The sequence below is a fragment of the Dermacentor andersoni genome, chromosome 4 (genome assembly GCF_023375885.2).
Source record: "Dermacentor andersoni chromosome 4, qqDerAnde1_hic_scaffold, whole genome shotgun sequence".
Classification (NCBI taxonomy): domain Eukaryota; kingdom Metazoa; phylum Arthropoda; class Arachnida; order Ixodida; family Ixodidae; genus Dermacentor; species Dermacentor andersoni.
Genome location: NC_092817.1, coordinates 19,808,028 through 19,829,933, shown reverse-complemented (window position 1 = coordinate 19,829,933; position 21,906 = coordinate 19,808,028). Strand labels below are relative to the sequence as shown.

The 21,906-nt window shown below is 41.1% G+C and overlaps 1 protein-coding gene across 4 annotated transcripts in view; it reads right to left on the bottom strand.

Annotated features, from left to right (window-relative positions):
• Positions 1 to 16,073, bottom strand: part of LOC126535839 (beta-alanine-activating enzyme-like) — a 37,466-nt gene extending 21,393 nt beyond the window's left edge. The window contains exons 1-7 of one of the 4 annotated variants that reach the window (XM_055073460.2): positions 15,646 to 16,073; positions 14,921 to 15,041; positions 13,940 to 14,160; positions 6,704 to 6,893; positions 6,040 to 6,269; positions 1,213 to 1,310; positions 53 to 430 (exon numbers count right to left, since the gene is read on the bottom strand). In XM_055073460.2, the coding sequence (XP_054929435.1) occupies positions 53 to 430; positions 1,213 to 1,310; positions 6,040 to 6,269; positions 6,704 to 6,893; positions 13,940 to 14,160; positions 14,921 to 15,041; positions 15,646 to 15,866 (1,459 nt within the window). In that variant the 5' untranslated portion in view covers positions 15,867 to 16,073. Of the gene's footprint in view, positions 1 to 52; positions 431 to 1,212; positions 1,311 to 6,039; positions 6,270 to 6,703; positions 6,894 to 13,939; positions 14,161 to 14,920; positions 15,042 to 15,645 lie in introns of those variants that run through there. The other 3 variants (XM_055073458.2, XM_050182675.3, XM_055073459.2) reach the window with 3 other exon arrangements.
• Between the last annotated feature and the right edge of the window lie 5,833 nt (positions 16,074 to 21,906).

Here is a 21,906-nt window from a genome sequence, read left to right as displayed (position 1 = left end):
CGCTAAGGCTAAGACAACAAAAATACACAGCTGATAAAGAGCAAGCACAAACCATGGCTAGTGAGTGGCCATCTGGGAACGACTTCAACCTGGAAGGGACACTGGCACTCCTGTTGAAGGATTTGTATCAACTGAGTCGTCGCAGCTTCAGCAATGCATGTAGGGTGCAGAATGACAAAGAAATACAGCATCCGATCTGTTTTGGAGAAGTAAGTGTGGCAACTTTGTATCATTCCCATTTCCTGAAGCTGCCTTGCAAGGTATGCAGGGTTGATCTTCTTGCCATGGTACTTAAAGATAGAATCCTTCCTTCCTAAGAAAATTAATCCATTGGAAGATTTTCTGACACTGTCACCAGAACTGCGCATGTGGCAGGCATCCAGATGTATCCACTTTTCATTTCCGACCAGGCAACGCCGCGTAGATCCACCTGGATGTAAGAGAGGCACCCTCATTTAACACGAGACCAAACAAGCAGAAACACTGGAGGCAAAATGGTTGGAGCATGACAGTCAAAAGGGTGAGATGAACACAAAAATTTTGTAGCTTCATGATGCTCTCAAGTGGATGACAACTCTTTCCTTTCGTAAACCTTTACCTGTCTGCATCATGCACTTCTGAAGTGAAGTGGTACATGCCATAAGTACGATTGCAGCAAACTATGATTACAAGCTCTGGATCAAACTGAAAAAGTTGCTATTGCTGATTAAAAAATTAAACTTTATAAATGTATGCTTATCTGACAACTGATAAATCAAAGACAGAGAAGCTGTAACAGCAAGTTCTTACACTTTCGGAAGTACCAGGGGGGTTTGTTAGCTAGCTCACAGCCTCACTTGAACATGGTCGTCGCAGGCAAGCGGTATTGCAGCACTATGGTATCAGATTTCACTGCTGCAGCCGTACAAACTCCTAGTTGATGTCCAACGTGGAACCAGTAAACCTCAATGTGACAAACAAAAATTACAAATTACTGGTTTAAAAATTGTGCATAAATGTTATAGTCTATGCGAATGTGGTATACGCAAGATTTTTATTTTACAAACACTCACCATTATGTTTCAAAGCAAATTCAGGGCTCCGACAAATGTTGGTTGCATTTACATTTGACATTGACAATGCTGTCGCACACTGGACTTTGCCACCACGCAAAACTCATTGTGGAACTCCCCTAAACAGCCTCACTGTATTTAAAAAAAAAAAAACACTTACCGACAAAAAGGATGCCCTCTCCTTCTTCAACAACATTTCCAGAATCATCTCTGACTTCTAGTACAGTACCATCCAGTGGTTCTCCTAATGGTATAACTCTGTGAAAGCACATCACAGTAATAATATGTAAGTTTTTGAGAATGCCAAAGATGTTGTATATTGCTATCATCCACTCGTGCTCATCCATTATACAGTACGAGACACAGTCATAGCTTATCAAAATAAATATTTTGATGGGAAGCTGTTATTGAAACATTTGGTCCTCCAGATAGATTGAAGGAAAATGTGAGGGGTGATAAGGGTGATGTGTGTCCAAAATTGCAAGAGGGAGGGGGAGGTGAATTAAGTCTATAGTAAAAAATAATACTGTCAACTTTCCTAATTGCTTGCCTGGGCCTATTTTGAAGCTGTGTAGAAGTGCATCAAGATAACTACGGAGTGTGTCAAATAGTAGTGGCAAAACTTGCAAGTTAAAGGGTGGATAAAGGAGCCACAAAATAATGTCACCCACTGCAGTATCCCAATGATTAATGCCAACATTGTGCTGTTAAGCTTGAGGTCACATGTTTGACTCCAGCAGCAGCGGCCACATTCCGAAGGAGGTGTACTTAAAAAATGCTTGTGTACTGTGCACTGGGTGCACATTAAAAAACCCCTGGTAGTCTAAATTAATCCAGAGCCCCCAGCTACAGTGTGCCTCATAATCAGATCATGATTTTGGAATGTGAAACCCAAGAATTTAATTTATTGAATTAAAATAATGTCAAAATTCTACTAAATGCAGCATGTCTTGGGGTTTGTCGGAAGTCCAAAATGCTCATTTAAAGGAACTTCTGAGTGTATCAGGTTGACAATTTGTAAGAATACAGCATTGCTTGGATAAACATGCTGGTGAGATCTCAAAGTCATGGAGTAAATATTGGCATCACAAAAATGCCTTTTTGATAAGCAAAATTTTAGAACTGTCAATGGAAGAGAATGTGTAGAGATTAGAAGATTAAACTTCGCACATGAACAGTTAAAATCTTGTTAAGAATAGTTGAATGATGTTAAAACTTCCTTCCAAAATTTGGAAAGGTTATTTTTAGGAGGCATTCATCACAAGAGGCTGCATTTCAAGGTCACCGCCGCTGCAAAAGCACCAATAGTGCGCTAAGGAAGAACTGTGTCATCAGCCAATGTCAGCAGCATGGAGGAATGGCAAGAAAACAGTTATTCTCTACATGTTCACTGGAGCTGGAGCGATCTCACTGCAGAACAGTTCAAGAAATAGTTGTGCTGACAAAATAGTCAAACTAGCTTTTCATTGGATATCAGGTTGTCACTCTGCTACGCAGCATGAGTCTGCCGATTTTTTCATATTTCGCTGCTGTGGAAGGGAACAAAACTTCGAACCTATTTATACTAAGCCACACACTGCCATAATGACCAAGCTACTGCAGTGGGTGGAAAAATGAAGCAGTTTCACACACGAGTGAGACTGTTTCCCGCCACCTGTGCAGCCTTTCTCTTTTTTCAATGTAGGCAATGAGCTCTCATTAGTCATATCATCCTCAGCTTATTATATCCACTGCAGGATGAAGGCCCTCCCAGCAATCTCCAATTACCTCTGTCTTACGCCAGCTGACCACATATTAGGCTGATAAGTTTCCTAATTTCATGACACCATCTAATTCTCTGCTGTCCTCAATTGTGCTCCACTTTCCTTGGTACTCACTCTGTAACTCTAATAGACTACTAGTTATCTGCTCTACACATTACTTAGCCTGCCCATTTCCATATTTTTCTCTTGATGTCAACAGGAGTATTGGCTATGCTCATTTTCTCTCTAATCCACACCGCTGTCATCTCGTCTCTTAACACTGCACTTAACATTTTTCCTTACATTGCTCGTTCTGCGGTTAACTTGTTCTCTATATTAGCCATATATGGAGTGTCTTTTTTAGTCTATACAAAATTTTTAAAGGGACACTAAAGGCAAATACTAAGTCAAGCTAAAGTGATAAATTAGTGCTCAAGAATCTCCAAGGCGTCAATATTATCGCGAACAGAGCCTTAATAATCAAGAAATTGAGGTAAATGCAGGACATGATTAGAGACTTCTCCGGGACATTCAAGCACTTGCCCGATGACAAAAGCACCCCTCAGTTAAATTCTGTCACTAGTGCTCAACTACTCATTGCAAAAAACATCCATGTGTACTATTACAAGATTAAATAAAATACTACTTGTCCAGTTCTATTTCATTTTTAGAAAAAAGAACTCATTGAAATTGCCATTGACAAAGACACAGGCGGTTAAATGGTTTCGTCTGCGCTCGACTCTGCACCACCCACGCTTTCGCGTTTCAGTACTTTCCTGAGTGCGTAGTGCTGCGCTGGTTTTGGTGGTTCGTGAAACTAGCACAAACTGCAAGTAGTAGAGAATTCAACTTCCATGTGATGTCGCGGGATGCCCGAACAGTCCACGCCACTTGACCAAAAAGCAGCTGCAGTGGCGGATCCAACACCTTGTCTTGACTCGGTATGCCATCTGTCGGGTGCCGTTTCACTCACCGACGGCAGCCAGCAAAGGGTGGTGATGGCGTATGCAACGTCACCACTCCCCCGTTTTGGTGGCGGGAGGGAGATTCAAATTTTGAAAAAGGCATTCAGACCCTTCAGATGCAATTTTCTCATAAACTAAGTTTTTTCTTGGCACAAAACAAGTGCTGTGAGGTTTCTGGGACGGTATTTAAACAGTTCGCGTCGACTTAGTATTTGCCTTTAGTGTCCCTTTAAAAATCTCTTGCTGCAGATAGCACAATTCGTCTCTCTGCTCGATTACTCCAAGAGGCAGACATTGCTTGCATGTGAAATGAATATGCATAATCGTCTAACTTACAAAACATCCCTAATTAAGTTTTTTATTATTACTTTAGGGCACATATTTCAATATATGATTTGTTGCCGGTAACCTTGCGAGGCATATCCGCTTGGAAGAAATTCTGAGGATGGCACAAGTATCAAGATATGCATCATCAAACTTGCAGTAAATATGTACTGTTGTTCCACTAACCTTTTTAACTAAACACCATTTTATGTATTGAAGCACAAAAATAAATGGCATGCCCATGTATTTCATAGCACACTTTGGGAATGAATATCTCACGACTGGTGTAATCCTGAAAATTTGTTTCGAGTGGATACGCCTTGTGAACTCACTGGCAACAATTCATAAATTGCAACATGTCCCGTAAATTAATCAATACCTAATTAGCCATATTTTTTTAATTAGCCTATTGTGAATTTTGGTTTCTTTTGAAAGTAATTAACTTGACCGTCTTTGGGATTGGTGAAATACCTGGAGAAATGGATGCAGTGCTGCATGAGAAGGTGATAAAGGAAATTTTTCTCGATAAGCTTGGTGTCAGCTGTGCATCAGTCGCGAGATTTCATAGACTGGCGAAGCAATCAGACAAAATGCCCTATAATTCTTTACTTTGAGAACTACTAGGAAAAACAAGAAGTGTTGCGTAGAACGGGAAAGCTAAAGGGTACGCACAATTTTATTCATAACGATTTATAATAACTCTCCCCTGCTATTCCTAGAGCCTATGCCATATTCCCCCACTGCCTTGTCTCCAGCCTGCTTCTTGCCTACCTTGGCATTTAAGTCGCCCATCAGTATAGTGTATTTTGTTTTGACTTTACCCATCGCTGATTCCACGTCTTCATAAAAGCTTTCGACTTCCTGGTCACCATGACTGGATGTATGGGCGTAGACCTGTACGACCTTCAATTTGTACCTCTTATTAAGTTTCACAACAAGACCTGCCACCCTCTCGTTAATGCTACAGAATTCCTGTGTGTTGCCAGCTATATCCTTATTAATCAGGAATTCGACTCCTAGTTCTCGTCTCTCCGCTAAGCCCCGGCAGCACAGGACGTGCCCGCTCTTTAGTACTGTATATGCTTCATTTGTCCTCCTAACCTCACTGAGCCCTATTATATCCCATTTACTACCCTCTAATTCCTCCAATAACACTGCTAGACTCGCCTCACTAGATAACATTCTAACCTTAAACGTTGCCAGGTTCAGATTCTAATGGCGGCCTGTCCGATTTATTTATGGAAAGTATAAAAGATGCGATTCTCCTATCAAACTAATAGCTGACAATTACACTCCAATCTTGAAAAAGCATAGAAAACTTAATCAAATAGAAATTGTTCAAAATGTTGACAGGCATACACGACATTGGTACTTTATCATATGTCAAACCTGTTACTACACAAAAGACACGGCATACACAGAAACATGCGATACAACCAATTTTTGCCAAGACAAATGGATCCAAGAACAGCTTTCTTCAATGGGCTATTACCGATTCAAATGCACTTCCTCAGTCCATTTTCGATTCCACTGATTTCCGTAACGAACTTCAAAATTTATTATATCAGTAGCCCGCAAGCTTACTGTATAGGTCTGTTGTAAATTTTTTATCATTATTAATAATATCAAAGTACATATCCTTGTAAGTATATTCTCAATTTTCATGGTTGGTCTACTACCTCGATTTCTGTTGTTCAGTACTCTTGCAATGGCACATATGCCTCCTTTTTGTGCTTTTAGTGGAATACGTATAGCGTACATTCATTCACTCCTGTTTGGGCCTACTGGCCTGCAGTATTATGAAATAAAATAAGATAATGGTCCCTATCTTTCAGTGATCCAGCTCAAGGACAATTATGCTATCTGCCACGGGCAATTTTGAAAATTTTTGTATAGCCTAAAGAAAAACACAAGGCAGACGTCAATGAATTATAACCATAAACAGTATGCACATGCCTTGTGTCGGTAGGACTAATCCTATAGCATGCTGCCCAGCAAGACACCTCTGTGATTCCATAAAGGTTGTAGATTTCTGTTCTGTTTCCTGGCTGTCTCCAGGAATTTATGCAGGCTCCGGCAGGGCACTCTTCACCTCCAAGGGCCAAGACACGCAAGTGTGAAGCTTCAGTAAGCAGCGAGCTCCGGATGCGATCAGCACTAAGGCTGCGAACAAAACTCGGTGTTGCCTGTGAAAAGAAAAGTAACTGAACATTCTTTTCATGCAACATTTCCTACATTAAAGCTGCAAACATGTAAATATCAACTTTCAAGACCTTGCAACAATTCGCAAAGGCCATATATATGCAAATGTCAACCTTGCACTTATGCCATGACTACACTAAATAAAGGCGTACGTTGAACCAAGCTGGTTCAATGTTGGGTTTGCTTCCTTTCTTGCTAACTACTGTGGTGACACATTAAATATAATCAGTGCGTAGTCATTTCCCATGTCTGGGTCTTTCCTCATTTCGTATTTCAGTGCTACTTCCTTTGTGAAGTTATTGCATTGTATACAGCTACATTATATGTGACAAGTCAATTTGGGTAGTCATAACAAAATATCACAGAAAATTATGAAGGCTAGTAGGTGTACGTGAGACATGCCCAAACATCTTCCTACCTGAATAATCGAAACTGAGTTGTCAATGAGCAATTGCGTAAGAGCTCGAGGGATACGTTTGACAGCCTCGGATGTCAAAACCAGCTGGGCACCAGTTGTAAGAGCCAGAAAGATCTCTATGACACAAGGATCAAATGTCATAGGTGCTGCCTGAAATATTATGTCTTCTTTGGAGATGTTGAAAATGGATCTGTGAGAAAAAAAAGTTTGACTTGCCTTCACTTTGTACATGCACAAGGAACAACAAATGCCTGGCAACTGTACTAAAAAAAATTCCGAAGCAGAAAAATAAATGTGTGTGATATAGGCCCACAGTGTGAAAACATGAAAATTCACGATATTTTGTATCTTGTACTTTCATTTAAAAACTTGCTCAGGATTACTGTCCTTAAATTTTGTTATTTCAATGCAGTATGTTTTAAACATCCTGGTGTTTCATTGTTTCAACCTGCTACAACACCATCCAAGGTAGACAAGCAATTAGGAGGACCCTCTATTCTGGCAAACGAGTTATGGCACTGCCATATGGAGTTCCTACCCTCAGTGAAATCAATCTGCATAAATATTTTCTCTCAATGTTCAGAGAGGTGTTCATTCCAGTTATTTTCTGTGCACCAGACATCACTAGACGCATCCAAAATAGACACAGTTATATATACATTTGACAAATGTGCCTCTGACGCAGTAAAAGCAATACAAAAGGGGAATTTCGGTGGGGGGATACCTAGCTTACTTATCTAGCTGAGATGGGTTAAGTGGGCTCAAAAATTAGATCTGTGCTACTTAGTGCAAGCATGTATTAGGCACTGTATTAAGCAAAAGAAAGTAACGTGAAACATTATTTTGTGTTCATTCTTGTTTTAGACTCTTTGCTTACCTTCTGTTCATGTTTCACACATGCTAGCTCAGTGGGGTTGTGTGTGCCCCAGTGGCAGTCTTCGATTGCACTCAACAATTTCATCTTGATTAACACAGCATGGTTACATCAACTGTGCTAGAAGATGGCCATGCAGTGACACTTGATTTGCATCAAGTTCAATCTTGTTTGGCTCAAGTGGTCCAAGAAGTGTCGGCAGAAAGTATGAAATTATTTAATTTCTCGTTTCATTATTAGGGATTTTCCATGTCCACTTTCTGTTGCTATGCTTCCTGAAGAAGGTGTTCATTATTCGCAGCTTATTCCTTTCCACAAATTTTACCAGCATCTCTCCTCTAGTGTTCCTAGAATCTACGTTGTAGTTACCAACTGCTTGTTCACCAGGCTGCTTTTTCTCCACTTTTGCATTGAAGTCGCCCATTACTACAGTATAATTGAGTTTGCACATTTCTCATTGCTAATTCATCACCTTTATAAAACTGAACTACTTCATCATCATCAGGCTTGAACTACCTTTAATCTATACCTCTTATTAAGTTTGATTACGACTGCTGCTACCCTCTCATTAATGCTGTAGAATTTGTCAATATTTATTTATTTATTTATTTATTTATTTATTTATTTATTTATTTATTTATTTATTTATACTTACTTCAGCATCAATGAGGCTACTGCAGGAGATGAACAACGAACATACAAACATTTATAAACAAGCTTGCGTGAATTGTTTCAGTGGTAGTGAACGCATGTTGCCCAGTGATGAATTTCAGACTTCAATTGTTGATGGAAAAAAAAAAACAGTTTTTAAAGGAATCAGTGTCGGCAAAAAACGTTGGGATAATTAGCGCATGGTTACTCCTCGTACACAAGGGTTTGGAAAAAATCAAATAGTTATCTAGAGAGGGGAGGTGAGGAGAATTGATTAACGTATGAAAAGATTTGAGGCATTCAAGTTTACGACGCTCTGCAAGAGAAGTAAGACCCAGTAGGGGAAGAGAGTTGGACGGTGAAAATTCCTTGTCATATCTCCTACAAACAAAATGCACTGCCTTTTTTTGCACTGATTATCATTTTTTGATGTCACAGTGTTTGTATGGATTCCATACAATGCAGCCATATAAGGGCCTTGTTACAGGTGACATCAATGTGTTTCGACCATGACAAATTGTGTGTTAGCAGAATACCTAAATATTTGAATTTGAAGACCCTATTTGAAGTAATATTGTTGAAGGTATAGGCAAAGAAGGAAGAGCATGAGCGTCATGTAAAAGACATGGAGACAGTTTTGGAAAAGTTGACATTCATTTGCCATGCTTTGGACCAGTGACAGAAGTCAGCAAAATAATTGTTAAGGACAATATGATCAGTAGCAGATTTAATTGTATGATGTAAAATGCAATCATCTGCAAAAAGGTGTATTTTAACTGAAGTGTGTAGGGGGAGATCATGAATATAAAGCAGGAATAAAAGAGGGCCCAGTCCTGAGCCTTGGGGAACCTCTGATGAAACAGGCATCAAGGGTGAGTTAGTAGAGTTGAAATATACATACTGCGAACACTGAGAAAGAAAGTCCGATATCCAGCCAACCATAGATGCATTTTTTAGTATAGCAAACAGCTTGTACACAAGTTTATGGTTTGAGACAGTGTCGAACGCCTTTGCAAAGTCTATAAATATAGCATCAATCTGGTCAGCTATGTCTATAGAGCTGCTGATGTCATGAACGAATTCTGTCAGTTGTGTTATAGTGCTAAGGCCACGTCTAAAACCATGCTGGAAAGCAATAAAATTTTGTTAGTTTCAAGAAATTCCATAATATGGTTTAAAGATAATGTGTTCAAGTAATTTACATGCCACTCATGTAAATTTCCATGGAAACTAAATTTACATGAGTGTGCTGTTAAGGAGATTGGCCTATAGTTAGATAATGATTGAATGTTACCCAACTTAAATAAGGGCAGAATTGAAACAAGTTTCCACGAGGGAGGAAGGATGGCAGTTGAGAGAGATTTTCTAAACATAATTGGCAGATATCGACTGCACCAAAGAGAGTATCGAACGAAAAAAACAGTCGGGATACCATCAGGACCACATGACTTCTTGGTGTCTTCTAAGTTTATGATTAAGTTGAGTACACCCTCAGGAGAGTGATATATCGTCAATAGGAGGGTATGGTTTGGAATCAAAAACAGGGGTTACAGAGTTATCAGTCATAAAGACAGAGTGGAAGTAGGTGTTAAAAGAAGAAGATATTGTTTGTGAATCAGAAACTGCAACATTGTTAATTATTAACATGCCCGAGGATGACCTAGGTGGTAGGATAGCTTTCCAAAATTTACGGAGATTAGCCGTCATTAATTTCGGCAAGGTTACTTTGTAATAAAATTCTTTTGCAGCAACCATTTTAGAATGGAGTTCCTTTTTAGCGCTATGAAATTGCGTGAGTTTTGTTGAGTCACCACAGCGTTTCGATCGACGTAATCTTGCCACACGACGTGATAAATGCAAAGGTTCCTAGTCATCCAGGGAATTTCGGTGTTTGTTTTCTTTGTGTTTAAAGGAATACAAAGGTTGATACACTTACTGAGATTTTCGAAGAAGCTTATCAAGGTATTAGTATCACTAGTGGTACTTATTAGTTCAAGCTCATGAAAGGAATTGCATAGGGAGTCTGTTATTGCCAAATCATCAGCGCGGCTAGAGTCAGGAAAAGTGCAATAGACATAGCAGGATTTAGGGACGATGCTTGTAACTGCAATGAACACAGCATTGTGTTCAGATATTCTATCAATAACATCGCATTCGTAACTGGCATTAAAAAGAGATGTAGTAAGAAAGACAAGATCAAGGACTGAAGTTTACCGAGTGAAATCCTGAACGATCTGATGCAGGCCACAGGACAGTGAAATGTGGGCCAACTCATGCCTGATAGCTACTTCGCGTCCACTTACCTTCACAGAAGACCAATAAACACCAGGAGCATTAAAATCGTCCATGCAGATAACGTTGGATGAAGAAGTATTATAACTATGCAAAAATTCACTTAGATTGTGTAAATACTCAATATTAGAAACAGGTGGACAGTAAACGACCCCTATAATCTGTACTGGAGAAAAACGCGCAGCAGGCACTGCTTCGAGAAAGACGACGACAACGTGTGGTTGGAAGCCTTGTGTCTGTGTTGCCGAAGCTCTGTGTCCTCTCGCTACGTGCTCTGTTATCTGAGCATCTAATCAATCGAACTATAACGCATCTTAACATTTGGTGGCCAATCAGACATATTTTCAAGTAGGACTTTACACCACCAAGACTCGGTATCAGGTGGGGCAGGGAGTACAGAAAAGTGAAGGTGAGATTGAATAAATAGAGCAACACCGCCTCCTCTCCTAAATTTTCTGTCTCGCCGAACTACCTTGAAACCAGGAGGGGTTACCCAGAATCATGCACATCATCATGTAACCAGGACTCAGTAACACCGATAATATGTGGCGAGTAAGACGAGACCAAGGAAAGAAATTTAGAGGAATTGGTGACCAGGCTTCTTGCATTAATGCTTAAAATGGAAAGTTTATTGCCAGTACTGTGGAGTCAGGGGCATTTGGTCCTAGCAAGTGTTTCGTTGGTTTTGGTTGAGCCAGCAGATGATCTGACGACAGTATTGGATGTGCTATCCCAATCGTATCGTACCCTGTCAATAAATACATGATCAAAACGAATATGGACAGATGAGCCACTATCCCTATGAGAGCAGAACACTTCCCAGAGCTTCTTGCGAATATTGCGAACCTGTGGCGAGAAGTCTTCTGAAACACGAAAGCTAGTGTTTTTAAGTTTATAGCAATTCCTCAGCACCAGCACCTTATTCTGAAAATCAAGGAGCTTCATAATAATGGGACGTGACCGGCCTCTGAAATTATTGCAGAGTCTATGCGACCTTAAGAGTGTCCTGGAATGAGATCTTAAGAGTGTCCTGGAACCATTTAACAATGTTTGAAGAATGTTCCTTATAATTCTCGTTAGGGCCCTCGCTGAGACCGTGTATAATAATGTTGTTTCTATGCGACCTGTTTTCTAAATTGTCGTTTCTGCAAGAGAAAGTTGATATAGCATTTTCTAATTGCTGGATTTGAGTGTGTAGGTTGTGATTACAATCCTGTGCACCACTAGACATTGAGGGTAACTCCAGAGCAGATACATAAGCTTCCAAAGTCTCAAACCTCGTGTTGACAGATGACTTGAATATTGCCCACTATGTCCTTATGGGTTAGGAATCCTACCCTGTATTGCTTCTTACCTGGGAGACCTCTATAGCAGAGGTCATGGCTGTTAATCAGCACTGTATAAGCCTCACCAGTTCTTCTAATCTCAGTAAGGCCAATGATATCCCCAACAATGACTGATAGTTCATCAAAGAGTCCTGCTAAGCTAGCCTCACTCAACAGAGCTCGGGTGTTAAAAGTTGCCAGAGTCAGTTTCCATTGGCGTGAAATTAGCTCTTTATAAAGCATTGGTTCGTCCTAAACTAGAATACTGAACAGCAGTGTGGGATCCTAACCAAGACTACTTGATTACTTCCTTAGAATGTGTTCAGAAAAATGTTCGTTTCATTCTTCCAACTTTAACTGAGGAGCAAGCATAACAGCAATGAAAACTAATTTGAATCTTCCATCATTGACTTCACAACAAAAAATTTGCTGGCTCACTCTGTTCCCCAAGTTATATTATCATGCCACCTTGCACAATAACTTCTTTCATCGGTCCAATTACATATCGTGTTGCATGGATCATCCTCACAAAATAGCAATCCCTTGATGCAGAACAGCTGCTTTTCTACCCTCATCTGTTCCCCGCACTTCTAAAGAATGGAACAATCTTCATAAAGTAAATTGTATCTATTAGTGACATCAATAATTTTTGCAAAGTTTTGGTTGGTATTGTATGAACATTGACAGTTTTGTATTTCGTACTTACTAACAATTTCATTGTTTCTTACCTAACATTGTATATCTGAGAGCAAGCATTTATGTGTCTGTATTTTTCACATTGTCTGCTTTAATTTTCTTTCTGCCCAGTCCCCTTTGTAATGCTTTGTAATAAATAAATAAATAAATATTTGTGCAGTGGCTTCATTCTATAAAGCTGCACAAAAACAGAGTGGTTGAGGTAAAAACTGAGTCCATCGTGCACATTTTGTGTATAGCATGTATGTTCAAATGTATGGATTACATTGCACTGAGTTTTACACTGGCAAAATTATGGTGAAGGACGCAGACAGACGATTGCTCTTTGTCTGTCCACATCCATCTTCCCTTTTTCGTCATTTTTTTCCCAGTGTAAAACTCAGCAGAACGTAACCATGAACATGCAACAACTAGCCCCTTTCATTGCTTTACTTAGTAGCACATGCATGTATGTGAACACACACATAACTGCCTAGGAAAGGTTAAAGATGGAAAGCTGTTGTTTGCAGATGAAAAGAAGGATTTCGGAGCTAAGCCTAGAGACAATACATTTGCAAGGTTAGTCATATCCATTGTAATGCTGACGAGGACAAGTTCCATATTTCAAAAACAAAACACACACACATAAATACATGTTTCAGAAATTAACAGCGCTAAACAGACAAGGACAAAGGAATAGAGGTTGTGAGTCAGCGCCAGTATCTTGTTCTTCTTTTCCTTCGTCTTTGTTTGTTTAGCACTGTTAATTAAATTATGGGGTTTTACGTGCCAAAACCACTTTCTGATTATGAGGCACGCCGTAGTGGAGGACTCCGGAAATTTCGACCACCCGGGGTTCTTTAACGTGCACCTAAATCTAAGTACACGGGTGTTTTCGCATTTCGCCCCCATCGAAATGCGGCCGCCGTGGCCGGGATTCGATCCCGCGACCTCGTGCTCAGCAGCCCAACACCATAGCCACTGAGCAACCACGGCGGGTAGCACTGTTAATTTCCAAAACATGAATTACCACCAACTCGCCCAAGTTTCACTTCTAGTACACATAAATACCTTGAACGAACCTCACTCATGATAAGCAGTGAACTGAATGAGGCTGCTGAGGTGTTCGATAAAATTAAAAACACTTGACTACAGAAAATTTTGACAGCACACATTAACCAAATCTGTTATTGCCTTACAGGTTATTCTAAGAGCCAGCCAAAAACTCATGCACAGTGTGATATGATAAAGAACACTGTGATGCTTGCCAAAATGTTGAAACAGATGTGATAACATGTACTCAAACTTTTATCACTCACAAAAAATGATGCTTGTAAAAAGTTAGTTTACCAGCAATATTTCTGTGTTGCACAGTGCACACATGAAACATGAAAAACCTATTACTGTACTCATAATTACCGTAAGTGTTGGACATTCAGCAAGGCACATTCATGGGGAACCCTGACCACCTTTGGTTCACCAGTTGTTCCTGATGTAAACATGGTGTAAGCCATTTGTGGCTCCAGCAATGTTGGCTCTTCAATATGTGCTCTTGCATTGTGAAAATAACTAGCAAATATAAATTTGCTGTCCCATAATGCATCGAGCACAGACCACTCATCAATCGTCGCAAGGCTGCACTGCAAAAGCAACAAAAAGACTTTCTATAATCATAATGGATTTCAATTACTCTTTTCATACTAATGATGCAGAAGTGAGTAAAAAGCACACAGGAAGCAAATGGCAGGTTATCATGGAGAATGTATACCAGTGAGCAAAAGTATACGGACCATACGCTCTCCAAAAAACTGTATTTGTATTTCAGGTGCACAAACTGAAAATGATGAGCGCTGTGAAAAATTTGCAATTCCAAGTTTGGACTGCAGTCTTTAAGTTACATTCACAGATGAAGAAGAAAACCGATGTTATTATGAAATCCCTGGTCCATATACTATTGCTCAGGGGGTACACCATTAGGATCAAGGAAGACAGTGGTGGGAAGAACTTCAGAACATGCTGGCAGCATTGGCAATAAATTCTACCAGCAGCTGCACTTCATTTTTCTGATATTGCACAGGTATGTATGAGATTGTTAAAATGGAGGTGACAAATATAATGCGCCTGTCAGACAGGATATTTTTAACTTCATTAAGGTCAATCTACATTGGGCTTTTTGAATTGGATCAAATCTTAGTTCAAGTGAACTTCGATTTTTCTGTAGAGGATCGAAGTGCACCTTGTAGTGACATATATGTAGCAGCACTTGATTTATATAAGTCTCATCATCACAGACTCGACAGTGTCCTTGTGACAGGCACATACTGCATGTGCAAACGTATGGCGCACAGGTATTGCAGTCACGTGCCAAGTTGGGAATGACAAGAAAGTGGGACTTCGTACCTTATCATACAGTGATTTCTCTGCAACTAAATAGAGTGGAGTTGTATCCACAAGTGCTTTAATGTACTTTTCAGGACACTCGGACCTCAGGAAAGCAAATGCACAGGAAGCCTTGAGTACCCTGGGGGAGGAAAAAAAGCCTTGCCAATCCGAGCAACTCAAATGACAGACAGCGAAGCTGTATAAGGGATTTCTCACATCTAAGAATGTAAAACGGTGCTCCTTGGGGAGCGTCGAGGGCAGAGGGCCACTAGATTAGTAACGGGCGAGATCCTAGGCAGGCTCGTGGACGTTAATGCCAACGCCGATGACGTTGACGGGACACTTGTCACGTGGGAACACGAATGCTGACGTTACTAGTGTACCACCCAAACTATTATTGATCTAAGCCAAAAGGCCCAGCGCCCAGGCGCAATACCCACAAAAGATTTGTCGGTTTGGGTCCCTCCGAGCTGATCTCCAAAGTGGTACCGGTCAAAAGCGATGTGAAAAACAAAAATTGTGTATTACTGGCTAAGATAAACAGGCAAATAAATTATTGTCTATTCGGGTAATTCAAAGCAAATTCTGGGTTCCGATGCAGGCTACGTTGCAGCCATTTCATTGTCATTTGATACCATACACGCCGTCGCACGAAGATGATGTTGGAAGTCCCTTTAACAGCTTCGCTGCAAAATATGGGGCACTGATTGTGGACGACACGAATGTTGACACTGCACACATACCCCAGAACGAGATCCACAGCGTTGGCTGTAGTATCACATAGACACGCAACGGTAGCATGTGAAATGCCGTGCCTGTTGATTAACGCAGAGAGCTCTTCTGAGCGCCGCGACAACTCCAAATACGTCTGATGAGACTTCTTGTTGCCATCATCGTACACCACAGCAGTCCTTGATGGGTATTGCTCAACTGTTGCTTCGAAACAACCATGCAACGTAGACATATTCCAATGATTTTCTTGCTAGTTGATAGAGTTGGCTACTCGCAGAAACTAAAACGACATTCTGCTGCTTCAAGTAGCTTCTGCGTTTTCGCTTATTTATTATGTAAAAAGTTGTGCCATTATCATAGGTTCAAAGACATCGCCATGCGCGAGGAACGCGTACGCACGTGATCCAAACAACACGCAAGCAACGTTTGCAACGATAGCATGATGATGATCGCCAACTTGTAGTTTGGGTATATTCTAGGCACTGGTTTGGGCGCTTATGGCTATGGATGGGTGTATAAACCAACGCTTGTAAAAACTTCATACAAAGCCCACTAAAAATTGCAGCAAGACTAATTACTCTCTCATTAGTCCACATGGTGTCAGACTTGGCAGGAACTGTAGCATGACATTACGCAGGGCGCAGCGGTGGGCCGGGGGCGTCGGGGGAGTTTTGCACACTACTGTCAAATACTCAAGGTAGCATTAGTAGCTTTTTTTTTTTTTTTTTTGTTCTATTTGTCACCAATTGCAATGGGAGAAGAGGTTAGTGCGCAGCTCTTCTACTCCAGCTGCGATGGCTGAGAGCGACCGCGCGCGTCCCATCTTGGAGGCAATCTATGCAGTACGTGGGTTCGAAGGCTTGTGAACTGACAGCTGATGGCTTCGTGTGCGCTTTCTCGCGCGCCTAGTTCGCGTTGAAACGAGAGGCAGTACGAAGGTCAATTCGCTCGCCGTTGCTGCCGCTCTTCATCACGTTAGCGTTCGAATGTCGATAGCGAGTGTCCGCCGTCATCGAGTGACTTGCCTGTGCGCGCGTGACAACGGGCATGTTAGTTTGTAAGCGAATGTTTACAGCAGTAAATTTATGCAGTTGATAAAACGACAAACCTTACTTCTATAGCTCTCTAATAATTTGCTATCGCAATCAATGCTTCGCTTTTCGGTCGGAACTGCGACTTCTTTATTGCATATGATAGACTGGGGGAACAGGTCAATTAAGGGATGGAATTAAGTTACCCTTAATTGGCCATTCACTCTTGCCAAGAAATGTGTCGCACTGAACTCCTTTTCAAATGCGAGATGCATCAGTCTAGCTGTTGGCCAGATCAAGTCACTGCAGCAAAGATCAGCTGTCCAAAAGAGTCAATTTTCTTTACCAACTACGCTTCGCTCCAGGATGTAGCAAGCATTTATTCAACAGACAACTGACCTGCAGGGCAAAGCTCTCTTCCAGAACATTTTAGAACAGGGGGCCGGCTGCAAAACTCTAAACCAATGTGACTCGGAACCACGGTGTAGGAATATTACTCAATATTCCTACACCGTGGTCAGAACTAACCTATCTGGGAGCCGCACATCAACAGGAAACATTTAATTTTTGCTTGTGGAAGGGCAGTTTTTGTCGTCAAAAGTGTCTGCAGGGTCAGTCATCAAAGAGATCACCTGTCCAAACATATAGGTGCTTCCAAGGAGATAGGCCGGTTTCACAGCATTCTTAGTTATGTTTCCATATATGTTATCAGGGCAACTATAAACCTCAAGGAGGGGAGGCCGGTTTCACAGCATTCTTAGTTATGTTTCCATATATGTTATCAGGGCAACTATAAACCTCAAGGAGGGGCTACTCCTGTTACATGCCTTTTAGGTCTGGCCAACACTGCAGGTCGATGAATGTAGTATAGTCACAGTCTTCTGGTGTTGCTAAGTAAAGGTAGTGAAAGAGGTGGTTGCTCAGTTTCTCATACTTAAATTACTTTAAATGATGTTTAAAATATTTCAAAAAGGCTCTCGATGTGTTCTGAAGATTTTATGTTCTGTACGTTCTTCTGCATATGCATGAATGTTTACTTTCAAAATTAAGATATTATTTGCTGCCAGAATTTAAATTGGATAGAAAACGCCATGATGTTTCTTAATGGGCGGTGCGAGAGTGGTGACTGCAGCGAAGCAAAATTTTCACCTGTGATGGCAAGCGAAGAGGTTTCCGCGGGCCGAAGTCGGGACGCTTTTCGGGGCTGGAGGCCAAGCTTGTGGCGTACATTGTTTAAATGCGTGATCGGTCCCTAGCTGCCAGTAACTTACGACATAGTCATGAGACCAGCCTGGATCTTTGCCTTTTAGGGACCTGCTCCACCTTAAGTACGAGTGGCTGGCGGCAGAAGACCGCGAACTTACGCCAACCGGACATGTCAAAAGAGCCTCCCTGACGGTTGTGTGTGGTTGGGTGCTTTCGGCGTGGATTTATGTATGTATGCAAATGCACTTATGTATGCAAATGCGGAATTTCATTGGACGAAGACGTGCTGTGGGACCGTAGCAGCAATGACGATGGCATCACTAGTGAAGACGATGGCACAAGTGAAGTGTAGTCCAGTGACCGTGCCAGCTACTAATAAATTTTCGTTATGGAATGTGCCTGCGGGTATGCCCTTCTTTTTTTCCCCTATCACACGCGATATGGGAGGGTCGACTTACATTCGAGTCGACCTACAATCGTGTAAATACAGTAGCTTTGATTGATGCTCACTCCCACTGCACTGCCATGTCAGCAAATATTTGTGAAGTTTGAAAAGTTAGGCAAACACACAGAGCATATTACCATTTCTCAGGCACGATAGCCTTCGATCACTGAATACAGACATATTGGAAAAGCACATGTTCGATTCAATTATGTATGCTGCACAGATAAAGCGGTCATTGATGTTGTATGAAGAACAAAGCTTCATTGCATGACGACTCTAGGCCAAGTCGTTTCTGCTTGTGGAGGTGGCACTCGGTAGTGGTGGACTTGCGATGGATGCCATCGCCCACTAGATGTGGCTGACCTGGCACACGAGGAGAAGCTAGAGTTAGGCACAGGCCTTCTTCTGGTGCAGTCCAGCTTGCCGTGGTATAAGGCACAGACGGGAGGAGCATTGGCATGTGTAATAATGTGGGGTGAGGAGAGAGTGCGGGGACATCCCCAGTACGTGTACCACATTAGGATGCTGCTCCCAGACCCGAAAGATGGGATAGCCTGGTCTAACTATGCTCAATGTGATGAATGATTGCATCATTAAGGAGAGCGACGGTCTGCACGTGGAAAGAGGTACGAGCAAGTTGTTAGGGGCATGCGGTTTTTGTGGACCTCAGAGTCGAGCGTGGCATTGCTTGCAGGGGAATAAACTTCTCGTCATCGGAGTGGGGCGCTCAGTATATTGACGTAGGCTAGCAAATGAGCTTGATCATTGCCTTCCGTCCCGACGACCAGAAATCCATTCCAAGAGCACCTGGAGGTTTGGATGAGATGTTATGCGTGTTTACATGAGCAAGAAGGTGACAGTGAAAGAATGTTGTAAGAAGATTACGTGCAGTTGTCGCATGCGTTCATTAACTGTTCCCGGTAAAAGGGCTCTGCTCCATTTTTCTTTTTTCTTCTTTTTGCTGTGCTTGATGCCACCAATGGTTCATTTTATGCGCTACATTTGCCAACAAAAGTGTATACTACAGTTTCTCTCATCATGCGACCATGTGTTGATTGAAGCACGAGTCTACTATAGAAATCTGAAAACAGCCCCAGGCAGCCAGAAATTCACTTGTGGGCCAAATTTGGCCTGCCAGCCATATGTTGTGCATCCTTGTATTAAAATAACCTTTTAGTTCTTACTATTGTAATGCTACGTAGCCAACATAAAGTGACAACACAACTTCGTTGTAAGAACTCTAACTAGTACAGCCTCCAATCTTAATTTGCATAGACAAAAAGCCTTTTGTATAGTTGTCTAATACCCCATTTTTTTTAGCCAATAGTTTCACAAGGTGAGCAATAAATAATAGCGTCATTTTGCCTAACGTAGTATGTATCAATTATGACAAGCAGGATATATGTTTTCTCAGCCCACTAATGGAACACACTACCTAAGCATACGTAATATTAGCAGCATGAATTTAAGAGAAAGTTAAAGGATTGTATGGTATGCCGCAATGTTAGTTCATATATACAATGCAGTAACGCATTGCATATCATAATTCTATGAAAATGCTGTTGGAGAGCATTCAACATTTTAAGTAATCTTACATTAGTACATCACTATCTTCAATTTGCAATTCCTTCTAGCCATCATCTTTTGTAGTTATTTCATTTTCAGAATGGTAGTGTTTATTTGCTATGCATTGCACACATTTAATGCTGTCAGATGTCAGATCTGCTCTTGTATTTGACTGAGCAAGGTTCACTGAAATCGAAGACCCTGCCGCCTTTAAAGTTGCAATTAACAATTTATTGTTAGAACACTTCTCTCTGTAATACCCTCAGGCCCTGAGAATATGAAAATAAGTAAATTCCGTTTTGTTTTGACATTAGTCCAATTGCACAAGACCTCTTCATATGCAAATACTCAAGTGCTACAAGTGCACATGTGGGACAATGTCAGTGAGAAGAACACCCGGGGAACCTTAGAAAATATTTTATCCCAGATTAATGTGAGCCATAACAAACAACCACAGCAAACAGGAGGCAGGGCATTTTTGTTTGTTTATGGCGACTACCTTAAGCTGAAGAAGTCCTTGATGGCTTTCCAAACATCTCTGCCCTTGTTGTTGAGGGTTGTATAACACTTGCCCGTTTATTCAGCTGCATTGCCAGTACTCAATACATAGTGCTCTTCAATTGCGCAGGTCTTTGGCAGGTTCATGAACGACCATGATTTCATTGACCAACTTTGCACATGTACACTATGGCTATATTCTCGTGAGTGAGAGATCCGACAATGGATCAAAAATTCATATTGCCCACTACAGCGCAATGAACCATTAGAGTCATCTCGAAACTGTATGCATGCTGGCCAGGACATTTTCAAAATTTGTATCACCCCAATATTCATATCAACCGCGATTTTATCGACGATCAACTGCTACAAGAAAGCCCTGTTAGCTCAGACAAAGTGTGCAATAGCTACTTTACACTCTATCAACCTTTTTTGGTCCAAACTCTCGTTTTGTTCCTACTAGTGTGTATATGAAAAAAATATTCCCAGTGTACTTTTTTTGTAATATATTGAAGTCATATCATAACATCTTCACTGTAGGCAGCTAGTGACATGTCAAATTACAAAATTCACAGTGATGGATGTTCGAATTACAGCCACAAGTTATTGTATTGCTGTTTGCACTCCCTCAAAGTCGCGTAGCTGGCCTTAGGTGATAGGCTTCAGAGTTGCAGCACTGAGGCCTAATCTCAGAATGTGACAACCTGTAGACTTTTTTCTAAACCTCAGAGAGAACCAATGATCTGCAGCATTGAGTTTGCACAAATTAAATGACTGAACTGCTGGCACTCAAGATTTTTAAGGTTAGCTTTGGTTTATGTTCTCCTCAGTCTTGCATATTCCTTGTAAAATATTACAATTACTAAAGGAATCATCAGCCCAGAAAGGCTTAATGAAAAATTGAACATGAAAAGCGGGATGCAAAACAGTCTAAATGTCAAGGAAAAATGAAATGCATTTATTGTTACATGGAGGAAATTGAGAAATGGTTGTTGTCACACAAGTTGGTGATAAAGTGCCATTAAATGAATAGTTGAACCTCAAACTGTGGCCACCACAACAAGTTATATAGCATAGGCCAGATAAATACATCGACTACAAAACCACATAAATAATGAACGACTGTTTGCAATTATGTTTTTTTTGCACATCCAGATGTCCCAAAGCAACACAGTGGTTAAGACATACTGTAGTAGCAAAATCCGGTTTGTGACCACCTGGGGTTCTGGCTTTGAACTATTCAAAGTGCCTTTACACAAGCATTCTTGCATTTTGTCTTAAATGAAATTGGCTGGGAATCGAACCCATAACCTTGTGCCCACACAAGTAGATGCCCATTGCCATTGAGTCACGGTGGCAGGACAGTTTCAACTGCATTTTATTTGCCCCCCCCCCCCCCCCCTTTTACAATAACTGGATGGCAGTTGCAGCAGGAGGCCTAAGTGTAATTATACCTACTACACTTACAAACTGCAGAGTCTACACTCCTGGCTCTCCAACAAGCTACTGAACAAATGTGAAACAAG